The 17,610-nt window shown below is 60.2% G+C and overlaps 1 protein-coding gene and 1 long non-coding RNA gene across 5 annotated transcripts; one reads left to right on the forward strand and one right to left on the reverse strand.

Moving 5' to 3' along the window:
• Positions 1-211: 211 nt before the first annotated feature.
• Positions 212-11,838, reverse strand: LSM14B (LSM family member 14B). Of its 3 annotated transcripts, XM_072735451.1 has the most exons (10): positions 11,577-11,837; positions 9,915-10,078; positions 8,425-8,560; positions 7,542-7,658; positions 5,113-5,280; positions 4,783-4,860; positions 4,416-4,577; positions 3,881-4,031; positions 1,929-2,114; positions 212-1,417 (listed from the first exon to the last, which is right to left on the reverse strand). In XM_072735451.1, the coding sequence occupies exons 1-9, from the start codon at positions 11,701-11,703 to the stop codon at positions 1,943-1,945; spliced, it is 1,275 nt and encodes a 424-aa protein (XP_072591552.1). In that variant the 5' UTR covers positions 11,704-11,837; the 3' UTR covers positions 212-1,417; positions 1,929-1,942. The 3 variants fall into 3 exon arrangements, with proteins under 3 accessions (XP_072591552.1, XP_072591554.1, XP_072591553.1); XM_072735453.1 differs by lacking the exon at positions 7,542-7,658 and having other exon boundaries at positions 11,577-11,838; XM_072735452.1 differs by lacking the exon at positions 4,783-4,860 and having other exon boundaries at positions 11,577-11,838.
• A 2,614-nt stretch (positions 11,839-14,452) lies between these two features.
• Positions 14,453-17,128, forward strand: LOC112932230 (uncharacterized). 2 transcript variants are annotated; one of them, XR_003237436.2, is made up of 3 exons: positions 14,453-15,249; positions 16,321-16,456; positions 16,880-17,128. It is a non-coding gene; the product is annotated as an uncharacterized lncRNA (long non-coding RNA). The 2 variants fall into 2 exon arrangements; XR_011996828.1 differs by having other exon boundaries at positions 16,321-17,128.
• Positions 17,129-17,610: the final 482 nt, after the last annotated feature.

The raw sequence follows: 17,610 nt of genomic DNA on the forward strand, positions 1-17,610 counted from the left end.
TCTGTGAACTGAGTTTTTAAGACTAGCTTGTGTCCCGAGTGTCTGGAAAGCAGAGCCCTCGACCCGGAGAGTGGCCCACACCCTTTCTCCAGGCCAGCCGGGTCGGTCTCCCAAGACCCTGCCAGCGTGAGGCCTCAGCCGCCCCTGCCCCTGACGGGCATGTGAAGCAGCTCAATCAACACAGCTATTTACTTTCAGAGCAGAGAAAAAAAAAGTTTTAAAGGTTTGCATGTTTATTTATAATTACAATTTACATTACTCCAACAGAGCAGCCCACTGCTATGTTCTAATTCTTAGCCATTAAGTCCTACAAAAATAAACCCAAGCTTTTACAGTAACTGAATCAATACAGAACTAAAACCTTTTTAGCTATGTAAAGGGGTTTAGTTACCAAGGTGCTTATGTTCAACACGATGCCCTCTCTGGCAGGAGGGCGCATGCTTACACTAAAGGTCTGACCCATTTACTCATGCAACAAATTTATATTCCCCACCCTCCCTCCACCCAATGTAAAACAAAAACACAACTATTTACAGTTGAGAAGAAAAAGGTTCTCGGTCAACCGACTTTGCAAAAAAGACTGGCTCATTTCCAAGTGGATGAGACACTGAACAGTGGCCAGAGTCCAACACTGACTGGCCTGGGTCAGGGGATGGCAGGGCGGGAAGGCTGGGGAGCCCGTGGGGGGGCTGGCCCTGGACGTTGGCCCCCACCGGATTCCTGTGGAAGCCAGGCTCTGAGCGACAGTGCCTAGCTCACGTTCAGGACCCCTTCCTAAGCCACCAAGATTCCCCCATCTCCCCGCCCCTTCCCCCCCAACCCCACCAGCCCTCAACCTTGACATCGCCACTCGGGATGTAAGGGTTGTCTGGTTTGCTTATACAACATGATCTGTGGGACACCCCACTTTCCCTGCCCTGGGCCCCCCACCCCCACACGCTCCCATGCTGGCCCTGCCTGGCTCCTGAGACCCCACCTGTGGCAGTGGGAGTGCCAGGCCAGCAGCACCAGAGGCCAGCTGGGTTACAGAGATACGCTTGGCTGTCACATTTGCCAAATGAGATTTGGTTCCACTTTAAAAAAGTCAAAGCTGTCACAAAAAAGTCACAAAGTGAGGATCAAGCTTTTGCTCTAGAAACCTTTTCCCAAAATACCAAAACCTTAGAATCAGGCTGTGCGCAACTAAAGAGGAAAGACAGGCCAAGATACCTCAAAGAGGTTACCCACGAATACTTCCCCCCCAAAACAAGTGGTTCTAACTCAGACCATGTCCAAGTTCAATTAAGTCCAAAACGTAAGTAGTAGTGCGCAAATTTTCCAAACTCAGTAAACAAAGTGACCCACGTCTCCCCAGTAAGTGCAGCGATTTCCAACAGCCTCAGACCCAGCTCCACTTCTGTGCTGCCTCCGCAGGTGCCTGCAAGACGGGGACAGGACACCCAGTGAGCGTTCCATTCCACTAGGCGCCACCCGGCACGAGCCAGGCACGCAGACTCCCAGGGAGGACACCCCGATCAGGCCACGGCTCCCCGGACTTTCCAATCACAACCAACAATGAAAATCATCTTTGTACGTACTGGGGACAGGGAGTACAAGCTCCAGGTCCCACCCGGCTGGGGCGGTTCAGCCCCAGGACACACCTGTCACCCACTCACCACCCAGACCCCTGGGGCACACCAGTCTCGGGGTCCCTGTGGGGCGACAGGCTCGCAACACTCTCCGACAACACTGGGCCTGCGTCCCTGGGAACCCTCTGGGCGTTTCGGAGGGTCAGGGCCCTCCTCGTGGCCTGGATTCTGGAGGCATCCCTTCTTACTGGAAGCCCCAGCCAGCTGCTCCCCGCTCCCCCCGCAGAGGCTGCCCATCGGGGAACTCCCACCCCAATGCCCGCCCCCCCAAGGGCCCAGCAGCTTCCTTCCCTCACTCACCTGGGGCTGCGTCCTTACACCCTGCCGGTCCCAGCTCGGTGGGAAGTTGGGTTGCGGCGGGTTGTCCCATTGCCCCTGCCCCCTCGAAATCCACCCCTGAAGCTACGGCCACGAAGAAACCTTCCCGACACCCCAAAGGTCTCTGTGTTGAGCTTCCGCTCCTCAGCCCACGTAGTCCGCCTGGAACTGAAGCACAGACAGGTACGTGAGACCAAGTGCAGCAGTGCCAGCTCATGGCTCCGAGCCAGAGCCCGGCCTCCCAGCCCAGGAGGAAGGGAAGGCAGGCAGGCGGTTAGTGCTGCTGGAGCCAGCAGAGCGGGTGACCCCGTCGGGACCCGGCAGCCACAGAACCGACACTGCGGGAGCTCCCAGACACCCCTCCGACCAGGGGAGTCTGTTTGTCACTGGACTTGGCTGCTGAGCATCGACTCTCACACCTTTAGCAACTACAGCAAACACATGACACTGGGCAGTGCCCACGTGGGTTCTGAGACCCGGACCCGACCATGGACCCTGTCAGCTAAGTTTAGTGCATGAGGAGGGAGTTGGTGTAGGTGGAGCAGGGTCTCTAGGAATAGGATGCTTGTGCTCCGGGGGCAGCGGGGACAGGGCCACAACACTGCACGCTGCCCCAGCACCCGCCCGTCTAGCTCAGGCGAGGACCCGTGTCCGTTTACAGGCAGCTCGCGGGCACCACACCCAGCGCCGAGCCCCCCGCAGGCCTCACTTAAAGAACGAGCAGCTGCACCCTTCGGCTGCCCAGGCCAACACCCAGAGTCGCTCTGGTTCTCCCCACGCCCCGTCCGCAAACCTCGTCTGCTCCCCTTTCAAAGCCAGTTCAGAAGCCCCACTCTCTCCTCTAGCCCCAGCCCCACCCTCTCCCCAAACACCCAGATTACCGCAGAAGCCTCCAGACGGGCACCCGGCCTCAACCCTTGTCCCCCTGCAGTACACTCGACAGACACCGCGGAGGCGTCAGACGGCCTGGCTCCCTGGCTCCGACCCGGACAGCTGCCCAGGACTCTCGGCACACAAGCTGGTCGTCACCGTGACCTAATAAGCCCCACACACGTGTCTCCTTCAGCCCAGACCAACTCCCTCGGACTCTGCTCTGGCGGGTGGGAGACGCACACCGGCCGGCTCGCCCCGGCAGCCTGTCTTCATTCCCCCACAGCGCACGGCGGGAGACCTCCACACTCCATTTACCTTCACCCTCCCGCTGCCCGGCCTCCTCCCTCTTGTTCGCTGGGGCATTTCTCTCTCATGTGGGCGTGTGTGTGTGTTTTCCCCTGCCAGGATACGAACGTGGGGAAGTAGCCTGTTCTGTGCTGCGCCCTCGATGCCCAGCAGTGTCTGGCCCTCTGTGTACAAAACAAATGGATCTGGAGATCTACGCTCTGCCCTCTGTAGAGACTCCAATTATCATCCAGCTTTTTCACATGGTGGCATCGGAGCACCAGCTGCGAGGCTCTAAGAATGCATGATAGGGTCCCCAGTCTCCAGCAATCAAGTGAAAGAACACCCCAACAGAACACGCGGGCCAGCTGCTGCAAAGACCGAGGCCCTCAGGCCCCCCGGGGTCAATGGGGAACCCAGAACAGGCCAGGACCAAGTGGTGTAGACTTGAATGATGCAGCCACTCAGCTGGGGAGGGCAGCGCCAAGCCCAGCCTTAAGAGAATAAGAGGTAGCAAAGCCAAGACGTAAGTCTAGGCTGGACCTTGGTCAGACCCCTTAGGGGCCTGTGACTGCCAGGGGTTCCCACACTGTCATCTGCTGGTGCCACCGGGACAGATATATCCACAAGGCAAAGATGGGAGTAGGAACTTAGATCTGAGTCTGGTCTTCAGGAGAGCATATCTCCAGAGACCTGAAGCAGAACGAGCGTCTTCCTGCTAGCTCATCCAGCCCTTGCCAGCCCCGAGCCCGGTGCCCTCACCCGAGACCTCTGACCTGGTCTTGAGCTCCGAGGAGATGTTGTCAAAAAAGGACTTGGACTTGTCATAGTAGCAGTTAGGCCCCAGGTGGTCTTCGTCAGCAGGAGCCTCATCACTCTGAGTCACCACTGCTGGGTCCTTCTCGTCCCCTTTCTCAGCTTTGTCATCTGCACGGAGAACACATGGGATGCCGGGAAGCAAACAGAGTACCCGTTCTACCTGGCAGCCGTCCTCACACCTGGAAGTGCTTCAGGGGGTCTCTGGGGTTCGAGGAAATCCCTCCTCTAAATCCTAACCACAGTCCTGGCCACCCCGGGGCCACGTGGTCCACGTGGTCGACAGCCTCCTCCCCAGTCTCCTCCCCAGCGTCTCTGCAGTGCCCCAGGGCTTCTCCTCCCTCATTCAGCAACTACTTAGAGGGCACCACCTTCCACGCTGGGACCCCCCACACCCAACTGCCCCGCCTCTCCACCCATCTTCCTGTGACCTGCTTCTGCAGATACTCCTGAGCCCCTGGGCCAAGGGGGCAATTTCTGAATAACGACAAACACCTTTAAAATTCAGTTTCTTCTTAAACTCTTTGTCCAGCTCCTCTCTGTTGAACTGGGCATTGGCACTCTCAAAATCAAAGTCGCCTTCAAACTTGATTGTGTTTTCCTTGACGTTAGGTGGGCGGTTCTGCCCCCTGGAACGGTTCCTCGTTCGTCTGTTCCCTGTGAGAAGAAAGGAAAACCACGGCTGGTGAGCCACCAATGATGTCATTCAGCGTGAGACAGACGACAGAGAGGGAACAGAGCACACTGAAGCAGACACTGAGCCCTAGCACCCCCTGAAACTATCACCCACAGATGGGGGGTTAAGCAGAGCACACCTGGATGGTTCGCAGCTCCCCAGAACTCAAGTGGCAACAGCTGTTACCTGATCTCCTCCTCTGAGGTCTTCTGTTCTCGTCATTCACCTGCCCTTGACTTTGCACAGCTGCCGGCTGAACTACATCTAAGGCGCAAAAGGTAAGAGTAAGGCAAGCGCCTACAATAGCAGAGCCCAGCGATGGAAGGAGGGTGGCACCACCACGGGGGACATGCAGCAAGGGGAGACCCTGCAAAAGCACATAGTATTTAGGATGAGGGGGCAGAGGGCAGTGTTTTTTAATCAAAAAAAAAAAAAGAAAGAAAAAAAAAGAACCCCAGGAAGCAGCATGCCACTTTGAGAACATGAAGCAAACTCCAGAGTGAAGGGGTCAAGTACCGCTGGTGGTCTTGCTGCTTGGCTGGGCGGGGCGCCCGTTGAGCTGCATCCCCACAGGGCCCTTGCCAGGTAACAGCTTTTTGGCGCTCAGGTTATCAACAGAACCAGTCTGGACAGCCTGCTCCACCATGGGGCTCTTGCCGACAGGGACGGATGGAAAACCAGCTCCTGAGACAGGAAGGGAAGGAGGGCTGAAAACCAGGGAGGAGAAAACCTCACACCCCTCCAGCCACTCCTGGGTGGCCTGTCAGGCAGCTGTAGGTAACCACCTGGAGACTCTCCCAATCCTGGCAAAGCCTCCCAGATGGACCCCCACCCCCACCCCATGTCTAGTAGTCAGGCAGCAACAAGGCCAGTTCATCCAGGAGCCCTGAGCCCCAGGATCCCCAAGCCTGGAGGAGAAAAACACCCTGCCAAAAATCAATACCTCCCAGGTAGTTTAGAAACAGCTTTCCAGGATGGGGAATGGGATGCAAAAAACAAACGAACAAAGCTTTCCAAAACCACATAAATTCTAACCCCAAGGGGGCTCTGTGGATTCCAAAATGCTGGCAAATTCACGGAATTTTGTTCCAGTCCATGCTGGACAAGAACCATCTCAGTCCGATCTTCCAGCATATGCAGTGGTCACTCCTTAAATTCTAGAACACTGTTGTTTCTGCTTGATGCACAACAGAAAGGATGCCGTAGTAAGACCCAACTACAGAAAAGTAATACAGCTGGAAGAAGCGAAGGCTCCCAGGCTGCCTCTGGAGGCTGCCATGTGAAGTCTGTTCCCACAACACTGCAGCACCATCCCGGAGCACAGCAGCTCCAAGCCCAGAGGCTGAGCCTCAGCGGAGGCCCCAGCTCCTGAGGTGTCCTCTGAAGAAGCAGGGAGAGGGCATGCCACCCACACTGGCCCACGTCCTCTCCTCCCCTCCCTATAGTCTAAAGGTGTGGGGGGGGGGGGCGGTGCTGGGTGGAGGTCCAGAGCTTCGAGACACAAAAACTGACTCTAACCACAAAGATAACTATGATGAGATTCAGCTCATTATGTGTGAAATTTGGCTCTTTCACCTTTCTCGTTTTCCTCGTGGCACACACACTAAGGGATTTACTGTGAAAAATCCCTTATGACCAGCACGGAAAGTGCTCGTGGCCTTGCATACTGGCATCTGGCGGTTAGCTCCACGACAGGCACCACATTAGATCAGCACCAGCACCACCACCCCCCACCCCCGGGCCTGCCACCTTGCCCAGCAGGGTGTTCCCAGAGACGCAGCCGGACTGCTCCTGCTACACTCTAACTCCATGGGGCATGACTCCCAGGCTCATGTGCTTATGATAAAACCAAACCAGCTAAACTATCTTGCCTTACGAGCAGTTTTATGCAAACAACCCAAAGAACAACCAATTATCTAATGTAAACTTTAACCAGAAAAAAACAAAAATTGGACTGCCTCTGGGCAGCCCGGGTGGCTCAGCGGTTTGGCGCCGCCTTCAGCCCAGAGCCTGGTCCTGGAAACCCGGGATCAAGTCCCATGTCGGGCCCCCTGCATGGAGCCTGCTTCTCCCTCTGCCTGTGTCTCTGCCTCTGTGTCTCTCATGAATAAATAAATAAAATCTTTAAAAAAAAAAAAACAAACACAAAAAAACAGGACCGCTTCTATAGCTTGGACACACTGGCATCCATGCAGGAGCACGTAACAGACAGTAGTTGTGTGTCACAGTGGATGGAAGCTCCAGGTGCGATCTTGGACTGAGCCTCTGAGGTGGTGAGGGCACAGCACCTGTGCTCTACCTTGAACAGTCGGGCATAGGAGTCTCAGCTCTCCAATGAAATAAGAACACCAGGAAAGGTCAAGAAACCCCAAGAGATGCCACAGCCCAGCTGAGGCAGGTGGTACACACCAGCATTAACAAGCTGGTCATTAGGCCCACACTCTTCACCTCTTCACCTGGTCAACGGCTCGATCGAGTCTCTCGATTTTAAAGGGGCTTCATGTTAAGAAGACACCTGAGGCCCCTTGGATGGGCAACAAATGTGGCGCACAGATCCCAAAACAACGTGAGTTTCTTAGTGACTCTCTCCTGCAGACTCACACCCAGCAATCTAGAACACACTTGGGAACAACAGAAACCCCCAGGGAAAGGCTTTCCATGCAGAGGCAAAATTTGCACATTTGGTAGTCTCAGTACAGGTCAACACAGACCCTGGACCCAGGGAGAGTGAACAAGTGTTTGGTCAGTTCTTTCCAATCACTTCTTTAAAACTGGGCAAGTTAATTAATAAATCACGACTACATATTGAACCAAACGGAAGCAGCCTAATTGACCCGTGGGCTGGGCAAATTGTCCGCTACAGCTACTGTCACTCTGGGCTACTGGTTTACCCCCTTGCTCTCAGGATGGCAAGACAGCATGCAGCTCTCCCAAACTGCGGTTACCCTTGGAAGTGAGCTGATGTGGCTCTGAGGACATGTCAAGCTCTGAGGCGGGCTGTGGAGATGGAGAAGAACTAGGGCTGGAAGCTGCGGCCGAGGCTGGAGGGCTCACCAGCTTCTCTAAAAGAAGACAGAGGAGAGAAGAGCAAAAGAGAAAGCACACAAATAAGTAATGAGCCACTCACCCTGTGTCCAGCAAGCTTGGAAAGAGTCAAGCAATCTCTCGTAGGACACGTGGCTCACACAAACCTATTCTAGAAACGCAGTGAGCCAGGCTGAGAAGGGCACCCACGCTACGAACAGCAATCAAGAGGACTTGATTTAAAAAAGTGACTGAGAACTGTCACAGGGCCTGCTCACAGCCCTGCGCTGGAGTGTGAGCCTGCCAACTCCAGGGTCTGAACACTTCACAAAGCTGCATCCAAGGCCAGGTAGACTCTCACTCTACACGTGCAGAAGAGAACCTCATTCCAGAGTTAGTCCATCTTCAGGAAAACTTTTGAGCAAAGCATGGACAACAAAATGAATATAATAGGTATTAGCTTTTTTATTTGTAGGCTTACAAATGTGCCAATACTTAGAACTCAACTGTAATCAGACCTAACACTTGCTTCTTATTGAAGCAAATGTACCACGACTTCCACCCAAACCAATGTTTCAAATAATTTTGATTGGATTCTCTGTTCCAAGATTCAGCCTGCTACCTCTTCTCTCCACTGAGTAGATACTAAGCGTTCTAACTAGCTCAGGTTGCACTGAGTAATGTACAAAGCGTGCCATACAAACTGAGTATCCCAAGAACAGTGTCCCCACTAGCAGGGTCCGTGGCCCCGCCTCCTGGAGGTCACAGCAGAAGCACTTTACCGGAGGGAAACAGGTTACTCACCTAGACCCAAGGAAGCCGCGTACTGCTGGCTGAGCAGAGAGCTGGCAGCCAGCTGGCTGTAGGGTGGCATCCCTCTGAAGGGGCTGTAAGGCACGTGTGGCTGGAAGGAGGAGGCCGAGCCCGAGCCCAGGGAAGACTGAGCAAGGAGACACACAGATGAGAGCAGCGCAAGGCCCTCCCCTCACCCACCTGGAAAGTGCTGCTCGGACAGGGAAAGGCAGCATGGTTTGTCAGCCTAAGTTCCTGGAGACTGGGGGGCACAGGGGACGCTTCCAAAATAATCTAAGGGAGTTCAAAAATGCTTTTCCCACATTCTATACCCAGTGCCACCTGTTCAGGTATCTCAAACCTGAATTTCCCAGAACTCAACCCCTCTAACGGCACCCCACTGTCATCAAGTAGTTTAGCCTCTGTAAGAGGATGGTCACACCATCCTCAATTAGGCCCTGCCCGTAACAGGCAAGAGCATAGCTGTGGGGTTCCCAGATGAACATAAGCATCGTTTCTCTGGACCCCCACGTCTTCAGGGACACTGCTGCCTCTGTTGCTCCCAAAAGGCAGGCCCCTTTGTCTCTCAAGGCCTGGCTCAGGTACTTGCCTCTTCTTAAGTCCCCAGGAACTTTCCCTTCAAACCTTTCCTAAGTCTGGCCCAGAGTTCCTCCACCGGTCCCCAGAGCACCCCCAGGGCACACTCCCACAAAGTGGAGTCCCACTTTGCAAAGTGGATCTCCCACAAAGTGCTCTCAACCCCAGAGTATGAGCTGCAGAGGAGCCACTGACTATTTAAATTTGCAAATCAAGAGACTATTAACCTAGACTCCCTGGTCATCCAGGGCAAATTATGCCTTAATGGGAGCACCTGGGTGGCTCAGTCAGTTAAGTGTCTGCCTTAGGCTCAGGTCATGGTCACCGGGTCAAGCTCCGCATCGCATCTCATCTCATCCAGGCCGGCTGGAGCCCCACCAAGTCATCAGGACTCCCTGTTCAGTGGGGAGTCTGCTTCTACACCCCTCCCCTCTCACGCACTCTCTGGTGCACGCACACATTCACTCTCTCAAATCTTAGGAAACAATAAAAACTCTTTTAAAGTTATGCTTTAACACACCAAGCAGGTGTATGGCGTAAGAATTGCAAATTCAATGTCCCAAAACACTGGCATGTAAAATCTGGACCGTGTCAAGAGAGCAAGTCCTGCTGTCCCAACCCAAACACTAAGGACAAATGCGGATTCCCCAAGCACCCCAGACAAGACTAGAACACCACCCCCTTCTCACAAGACGGAGAGTCTCACTTTACAGTACATGCTAGCGCCTGCTGAGGTTAAGACCTTTCGCAGGAACACCAACAGCCTGGACACGAATTAAACCACTTCTCACTAAAAGGCTATTCCTCGAGTTGAGCGCTCCCGCCAAACAGATGACACCAAGTTCCATTTGGAAACCAGCGCCTCTGGAAACCGTGCCCACAGTGAAGCAGAGCAACACACTTACTTGAACAATAGCAGGATCCTGAGGGAGGGTGTGCTGAGCTTTCGGGGGTTCACACACGGTAATATCCTTGATATCGCTTCCCCGGAAAATGATGTACTCATAGATTTCCTCTCTCGGGGGGGCCGGCCTATCTGTGGGACGGTCTTCGGTACCAAAAGACCTCACTTCAGAGTTGAGAGAAAGCAGCATTAGGTTGCCGTCCTCGGCCAAGGGCGCTCCATCCACCCATCTTCTTGCACTGCAGCTCTCAAGTGCTCGGCGACCGGCCTGCCCTGCACACCATCCGCAGCACGGTACCCCCACCCCCAGCTTCCAGGGGACAATACCCACAAGACCCTGGCTGGCAATGCTCCAAAAGGTTCTAGGTCACAAAGACACGTTAATGGCTCATGGCTCGTCGGCCTGACGTCCCGTGAAGTTGAACGTTCTCAAGTGTGAACACAAGAGGCCCAGTGCCCCTCCCCCCCAGCAAACCAGGTCAGCTTGGCAGAGCAGCGCTGTTTACACCCCACTTCTGGGTTAGACAGCCTGAAACCTCACCCCACGTCCGTCATCCTGGGGAGTTTGCTTTGTTAGGAGAGAAGCCAGGAGGCTGCTCCCCTCGCCCTCCCGCAAGCTGCCTGGGGAGAAGCTACTAAGAGCGACTGGAGAAGCAGGCCCAGGACCTGGATCCACAGTCCCAGCCTGCACGCGCCCGGGTGCCTTCTGGGGGGGTGCGGGTCTGGAGGGCTCTCCAAGTCCATCGTCCTGCATCTCTTGACGCAGCCTCCATCTGACCTAACTACCAGCCCTGCTAAAGACCAGAGACTCCGGGCCTCAGTTTCCCCAACGGGGACCTCATGCCCGACACCCTCGGAGCCAGGAGTCCACGTCAGCAGGCGGCCTTGTACGCGGTCCCGAACCCTCCCGGGGAGCGGTGCAGTAGGGCTGCCCTGGAACCCGGGCGCCGGGCTTTGGGACAGACCCCCCTCCCCCCCGAGTCTGGACCGGCTGCGTCGTCCAGGCCTGGAGGCCGCGCTCCCCCTGACGGCGCAGGCTGAGCTGGACCCTCCGAGGCCCGCCGACACCCTGCGGACCGGGCTGCGCTCAAGGGAAGGACACTCGCCATCTTCCCTGGAGCATGAGGACAAAGAAACTTTGCGGCCACCTCCTGCCTCGACCGGGCGGGCGAAGGTTCTGGGCTGCTCCGGGGCGCCCCGGGGGCGGGGGGCGGGGTGCGGGGGTGCGCGGTGGCTCCCGCGCCGGGGGCAGGCGGGCGGCCGCGGGGGCAGCGGGGCAGGACGGCGCCGCAGGCGGCCGGGAGGTTCCATCCCGGCGGTGTTTGTTCCGGCTCCGGGCCCGGCTGCTTAATGGGTTCCAGAAGGGCTCGCAGGGGCCGAGTTCGGGAGGCCGCTCGCCCCGCCCCCGGCCGCGGGGCCCGGCTCTCGGCCCCACCTGCAGAGGTGCGCGGGGCGGGGGGAGGGGGAGGGGAGGGGGGAGGGGAGGGGGAGGGGGAGGGGGCCGGCTCGCCCCCCCCCCCCCTGCGGGCCGCGCACAATGAGCCGCCGCGGGCCCGGAGCCCATTGTGCGGGCGGGCGGGGGCGGGGGCGGGGGGGCGCGGGCTGTTGGCGGGCGGGGCCGGGCGGTTGGGGCGCGGGCGCGGGCGGGGGCGCGGGCCGCTACCTTTGGCGAGCGCCACGGTGGAGTTGTCGGTGTCGATGGTGTAGAGGATGCCCTCGTAGCGGATCTGCGCCTTGGAGATGAGGCTGATCTTGCTGCCCAGGTACGGGGTGCCCGACGAGCCGCTCATGGCGCCGCCCGCCCGCCTCCGCGCGGTCGCCTCGCCGCCGCCGCCGCCCGCCCCGCTGCCTCGGCGCCTCCTCACCGCCGCCCGACCGGCCTGCGCGGGGACCAGCGAGCGAGCGGCGGCGCGCGGCCGGGGGTCTGAGGGGAGCGCGGGGGAGGAGGGGCCGCCGCAGCCACATCCGGGGCCTCGCGCCGCCACGCCCCGCCCCCGCACGCCCGCCGCCCATTGGCCCGCGCGCCGGCCTCCCTTTAAATATGGCCGCGCCGCCGGCCGGGGGGCGGGCCCGCGCTCCGCGCCTGCGCGGACGACGCCGCGGGTCCGGGCGGGCTGTCCCGGCTCTCCGCCCCCTCCTCAGCCAAGTCCCGGCGGGCCCCGCGCGGGGCGAGAGCACGAGACCCGGCGGGCCGCCCCGGGCGGAGGGGGAGGGGTGGGAATGCGGGGGCGGGGCCGGGGGCGGGGCCGGGGCGGGGCGCGTCTGCCTGGGCCCGGGCGCCGGGGCCGCGAGCGTGCGAGCATCCGCTCTCCAGGAGCCGCGGGGCGGCTTCCCCAGCTCCAGGCTGCGAGGCCGCGCGGTCCGCGGGCGCCCGGGCCCTCCCTTTCTCCAGCCCGGGCTGGAGTCCCTGCCCCGGGGGGCGGAGGCAAGGGCGAGGGTCCCTGTCCCGGGAGGGGGGGGTCGGGGTTGGGGGATCTCTGTCCCCAGAGGTGGAGGCGGGGTTGGGGGGATCCCTGTCCCGAGAGGGGGAGGGGGGGTTCGGGGATCCCTGTCCCGGGAGGGGGGCGGGGTTGGGGGATCCCTGTCCCGGGAGCGGGGGGGTCGGGGTTGGGGGATCCCTGTCCCGGAAGGTGGAGGGGGGGTTCGGGGGATCCCTGTCCCGGGAGAGGGGGCGGGGTTGGGGGATCCCTGCCCCGGGAGGGGGGCGGGGTTCGGGGATCCCTGTCCCTGGAGGTGGAGGCGGGGTTGGGGGATCCCTGTCCCGGGAGCGGGGGGGTCGGGGTTGGGGGATCCCTGTCCCGGAAGGTGGAGGGGGGGTTCGGGGGATCCCTGTCCCGGGAGAGGGGGCGGGGTTGGGGGATCCCTGCCCCGGGAGGGGGGCGGGGTTCGGGGATCCCTGTCCCTGGAGGTGGAGGCGGGGTTGGGGGATCCCTGTCCCGGGAGCGGGGGGGTCGGGGTTGGGGGATCCCTGTCCCGGAAGGTGGAGGGGGGGTTCGGGGGATCCCTGTCCCGGGAGAGGGGGCGGGGTTGGGGATCCCTGCCCCGGGAGGGGGGCGGGGTTCGGGGATCCCTGTCCCTGGAGGTGGAGGCGGGGTTGGGGGATCCCTGTCCCGGGAGCGGGGGGGTCGGGGTTGGGGGATCCCTGTCCCGGAAGGTGGAGGGGGGGTTCGGGGGATCCCTGTCCCGGGAGAGGGGGCGGGGTTGGGGATCCCTGCCCCGGGAGGGGGGCGGGGTTCGGGGATCCCTGTCCCTGGAGGTGGAGGCGGGGTTGGGGGATCCCTGTCCCGGGAGCGGGGGGGTCGGGGTTGGGGGATCCCTGTCCCGGAAGGTGGAGGGGGGGTTCGGGGGATCCCTGTCCCGGGAGAGGGGGCGGGGTTGGGGGATCCCTGCCCCGGGAGGGGGGCGGGGTTCGGGGATCCCTGTCCCTGGAGGTGGAGGCGGGGTTGGGGGGGATCCCTGTCCCCGGGAGGGGGAGGCGGGGTTGGGGGGATCCCTGTCCCCGGAGGTGGAGGCGGGGTTGGGGTGGATCCCTGTCCCCGGAGGTGGAGGCGGGGTTGGGGGGGATCCCTGTCCCCGGAGGTGGAGGCGGGGTTGGGGGGGATCCCTGTCCCCGGAGGTGGAGGCGGGGTTGGGGGGGATCCCTGTCCCCGGAGGGGGAGGCGGAGTTGGGGGATCCCTGTCCCGGGAGGGGGGCGGGGTTCGGGGATCCCTGTCCCGGGAGGGGGGCGGGGTTGGGGGGATCCCTGTCCCCGGAGGTGGAGGCGGGGTTGGGGGATCCCTGTCCCGGGAGTAGGGGCGGGGTTGGGGGGATCCCTGTCCCCGGAGGTGGAGGCGGGGTTGGGAGATCCCTGTCCCGGGAGGGGGAGGCGGGGTTGGGGGATCCCTGTCCCGGGAGGGGGAGGCGGGGTTGGGGGATCCCTGTCCCGGGAGGGGGAGGCGGGGTTGGGGGATCCCTGTCCCGGGAGGGGGAGGCGGGGTTGGGGGATCCCTGTCCGGGAGGGGGAGGCGGGGTTGGGGGATCCCTGTCCCCGGAGGTGGAGGCGGGGTTGGGGGATCCCTGTCCCGGGAGGGGGGCGGGGTTCGGGGATCCCTGTCCCGGGAGGGGGGCGGGGTTGGGGGGATCCCTGTCCCCGGAGGTGGAGGCGGGGTTGGGGGATCCCTGTCCCGGGAGTAGGGGCGGGGTTGGGGGGATCCCTGTCCCCGGAGGTGGAGGCGGGGTTGGGAGATCCCTGTCCCGGGAGGGGGAGGCGGGGTTGGGGGATCCCTGTCCCGGGAGGGGGAGGCGGGGTTGGGGGATCCCTGTCCCGGGAGGGGGAGGCGGGGTTGGGGGATCCCTGTCCCGGGAGGGGGAGGCGGGGTTGGGGGATCCCTGTCCGGGAGGGGGAGGCGGGGTTGGGGGATCCCTGTCCCCGGAGGTGGAGGCGGGGTTGGGGGATCCCTGTCCCGGGAGGGGGCGGGCTCGAGGGTCCCCGTGGGCAGGGGGCCGTGAGTGCCCGTCCCGCCGAGCGAGGGCGGGGTGCGGGGCCGGGGATCCCCAGCCGCGCGGGGTGGGGGCTGCCCTCTGGGCGCAGCGGCAGCTGCGGGTGACGAGCGCTTCCGGCGCGTCAGCCGCTAAATATAAAGTGCTGAGCGCATGTTCTGCTTTAATCCCTCCCGTCCCCTCCCCCAAACCTGCGGTAGCTTCGCGTCCCTTAAAATAAATCCGGGCGGCCACCAGCGCCTCCCAGCCCCGCCCGGGCCGCCGGCTCCAGCCCCGCCCAGCCCAGGCCTCCGGCCGGTGGCCTCGACCTCGACCTCGGGGCTCCCGCGTCCCCCCAGCGCCCGCCCGCCGCCCCGGGGCCTGCACGTGTGCGCAGCCTTATTGTCTGGGTCCTGGCGTCCGGACAGGGTCCTGGAAGGCGCTCCGTGGGTGGTGACAGCGTTTTATAAAAATAAAACAGTAAAACAGAAAGTACCCGAGCATCTCCCGTAGAGTATGGCTTTGTGTTTAGGCCACTTAGTCCGTGAGTGTTCCCGTGGGTACTGGGTCAAGATGTCAAACCTGTTTCTTACCCCAAGTGCCAAACTAAAGAACGGAAACCCCTGGGGACAAGAGCTTAACCCAGGGCGCAGACTAGGCATCTGACTGCCCTCGTCTTGCAGAGGAGGACTGAGACCCAGCATGGGACCGGGGCTGCCGGCCACAGAGGCAGCTCCTGCTGCGCATGAGACATCCTGCTCCCACCAGCACCCAGCGACATCCTGGACCAGGAAGCGGTGGCTTTGAGGAAAGGGAACAGGGAGGAAGCAGAAGAGGAGGCGGAGAGTCTTGAGAATGTACCTGCCGAGGCTTACCTGTATGTTCTAGAATTGATTCTTGGTACATGGGAAAGCTGAGAACAGGGACAGCACAGCCATGGAATTGGTCTAGCCCCACTAGGAGAGGTCTCTGGGGCTGGGGTGTCCTGCTCCTAGAAGTGGGGTGGGACTTGCCCCTTAGCACAGCCTTTCCCAGGGGCACACCTGTCCTGAGTTGCTGCCCCCCTCCACCCCCACTTCCTGATCTTCCCCCCCACCCCCACGTTCTGGACTTTGTTCATAGGACTTGCCCAATGTCACAAATTCTCTGCTTCCCAGATTCTGGTTTCTGAGCCACAAGCTTCTGTGTGTCTCCATCCCCAGCTGGGTGGGAACGTACTCGTCAACTGGGAGATGATCCTGCCTTGGAAAAGAGAGGTTCCAAGCCTTAGGACCAGGGTGGGGCGCAGTTTCCAGAGACTTCTGAGAGCCTGCCAGACCCTTGGTGTGCAGCTAGGTGGTTCCCTGAGGACATTAGCCACGGGGCAAATGCCCAGGCAGGGCGGAGGCTAAATATATACAGGGTGCACAGGTCCAAGAATGCCAGCCCTACCGTACATTCCTTGGTGTCTTGCCTGAAGTGGAGGGCACTTGCAAAAGGCTCAAGAAGGGGAGCAGTTGTGGTGGGACCTAGACTTGACTCAGGAGGCCATCAGTGTGGTTTGTGGCCCGGGCTGGGGTGCACTCATTCAGCACCTCCACCCGAAACAGCTTTTCACAGTGCCTACCCACCAAGCCTTACATCGCTGAGCCCAAGGACAGAGAGACAGCTGAGAAGCTGGGATATTCTGAGCAGTTCAGACTCCCTCAGTTTCTCATTTGCTCCAATGGAGCCGATAGCTCTCCTGCCCATCTCATTGGTGGTTGCAAGGACCTGACAGGGGCCAGGAGCCCAGGCCTACCCAGTAGGAGGCTGCGTGTGCCGAGGACCACAGAGGCAGCTAGCGAGGTTTCCCCTGCAAATATGGGCCACTAAGTACCTACTGTGTGTCTAGGGGGAGTGAAGTGGTCCCTGATACAGACAGGTGTGACTATGTGGACACGGGACGCTATCCTGAGTTCCATCACAGTCCAGCAGGTCCTGATGCAGGAAGGACCCTTCACCGCAGAACATCATTGTGCCTCTGATGTCCACCTGAGCAAGAATGAGCCTCGTGGCTGTTGGAGGCGTGGGTATCATTGCTTACCAGGAGCAAAACACAACAGGTGAGTTGATTCAAAGGTCGATAATAGGTGGTCCACAGAGCAAAAGTCAGCAGCCTGAAGTGTGGGAGCATGCCAGCGAGGCAGGACCTCTTCCACCTCCTGCCCTGCGTAACGGAGGGCAGATGCTCACCTGTTTGGGAGAGCCCTTGCCCACCTGCAGATAGTGGAGCCGGGAGGGAGCCCAGGGGTTACAGGTGGGCTGGGTGGGGAACTCAGGGCTGGCTTTGAAGGCGTTGCTTACTAAGACCTTCTAGACGAGAAAAGGGGCACAGGGAGGGTGTGTTCAGGGCCTACCCATGTGGCTGGGAGTAAAGGCCGGAGGAAGGGGGCGCCTAGTTCTTGCATAGCCAGGAATACTCCCTGAGGTCTGACCTGCTCTCTGTGAGTCCTGCTGGAATCCACTTCCTCTGCCCTGGGCCCTAGATGGCTGTTTTCCCAGGAGGCTCCATCAGGCTCAGCGGCTGGGGGCTGGGAGAGAGCCCAGGGCAGGGACTGTGCCACCTGCCGGCCCCCAAGACGCCTGCTGGCCTCTGTGCACTTCCCAAGGGGAGAACAAGAGCGAGACCTAGTCACCGAAGCCACAGCTGAGGATATGGAAACGGGAAAGGGGGACGTAAGGGCCCATGCACTTGGCAGTTCTCTTTATTTCTGAATAAAAGATAATTCGAAGGACCCAGTGGTGGTGTGTGTGTCTGTTCACCAGTGGACGTGCACCGGAACGTTTTCACAGTGAAACCAGAAACCGCCAGGCCCGCCAGCGGGAGATTGGATCTCTGATGGCAGCCTGTTCTGCTGGAAGCTTCTGGGGCACCAAGTGTGAGCACAGACAGGGCGGCAAGAGAAAGAGACCCAGAGAACAGAGGCCCGATGCCCTCCACATACGGTGGGCAAGCGCTCACGTGCTGTTGGGGTGGCATGAGACATCGAGGCTGGAAGGGCCCTGGGTGGCTTTTGGGAGCCGGCCCGCCGTGGGTGCTGGTTACACAGGTGCGTTCCATTCGTAGACATGCATAGATCTGAACACCTGACCTGAGCACTTTTGTGCACGTGTCTGTTATACTTGGAGAGAAAGTAAATATGGAGAGCCTTGCTCCAGGGCGATCCGTCACGCTTCTACTAAGTGCCCACAAGAGCCAGTGTTTACGGAGCTGCCT

This window comes from Vulpes vulpes, chromosome 14 (genome assembly GCF_048418805.1).
Source record: "Vulpes vulpes isolate BD-2025 chromosome 14, VulVul3, whole genome shotgun sequence".
Classification (NCBI taxonomy): Eukaryota; Metazoa; Chordata; class Mammalia; order Carnivora; family Canidae; genus Vulpes; species Vulpes vulpes.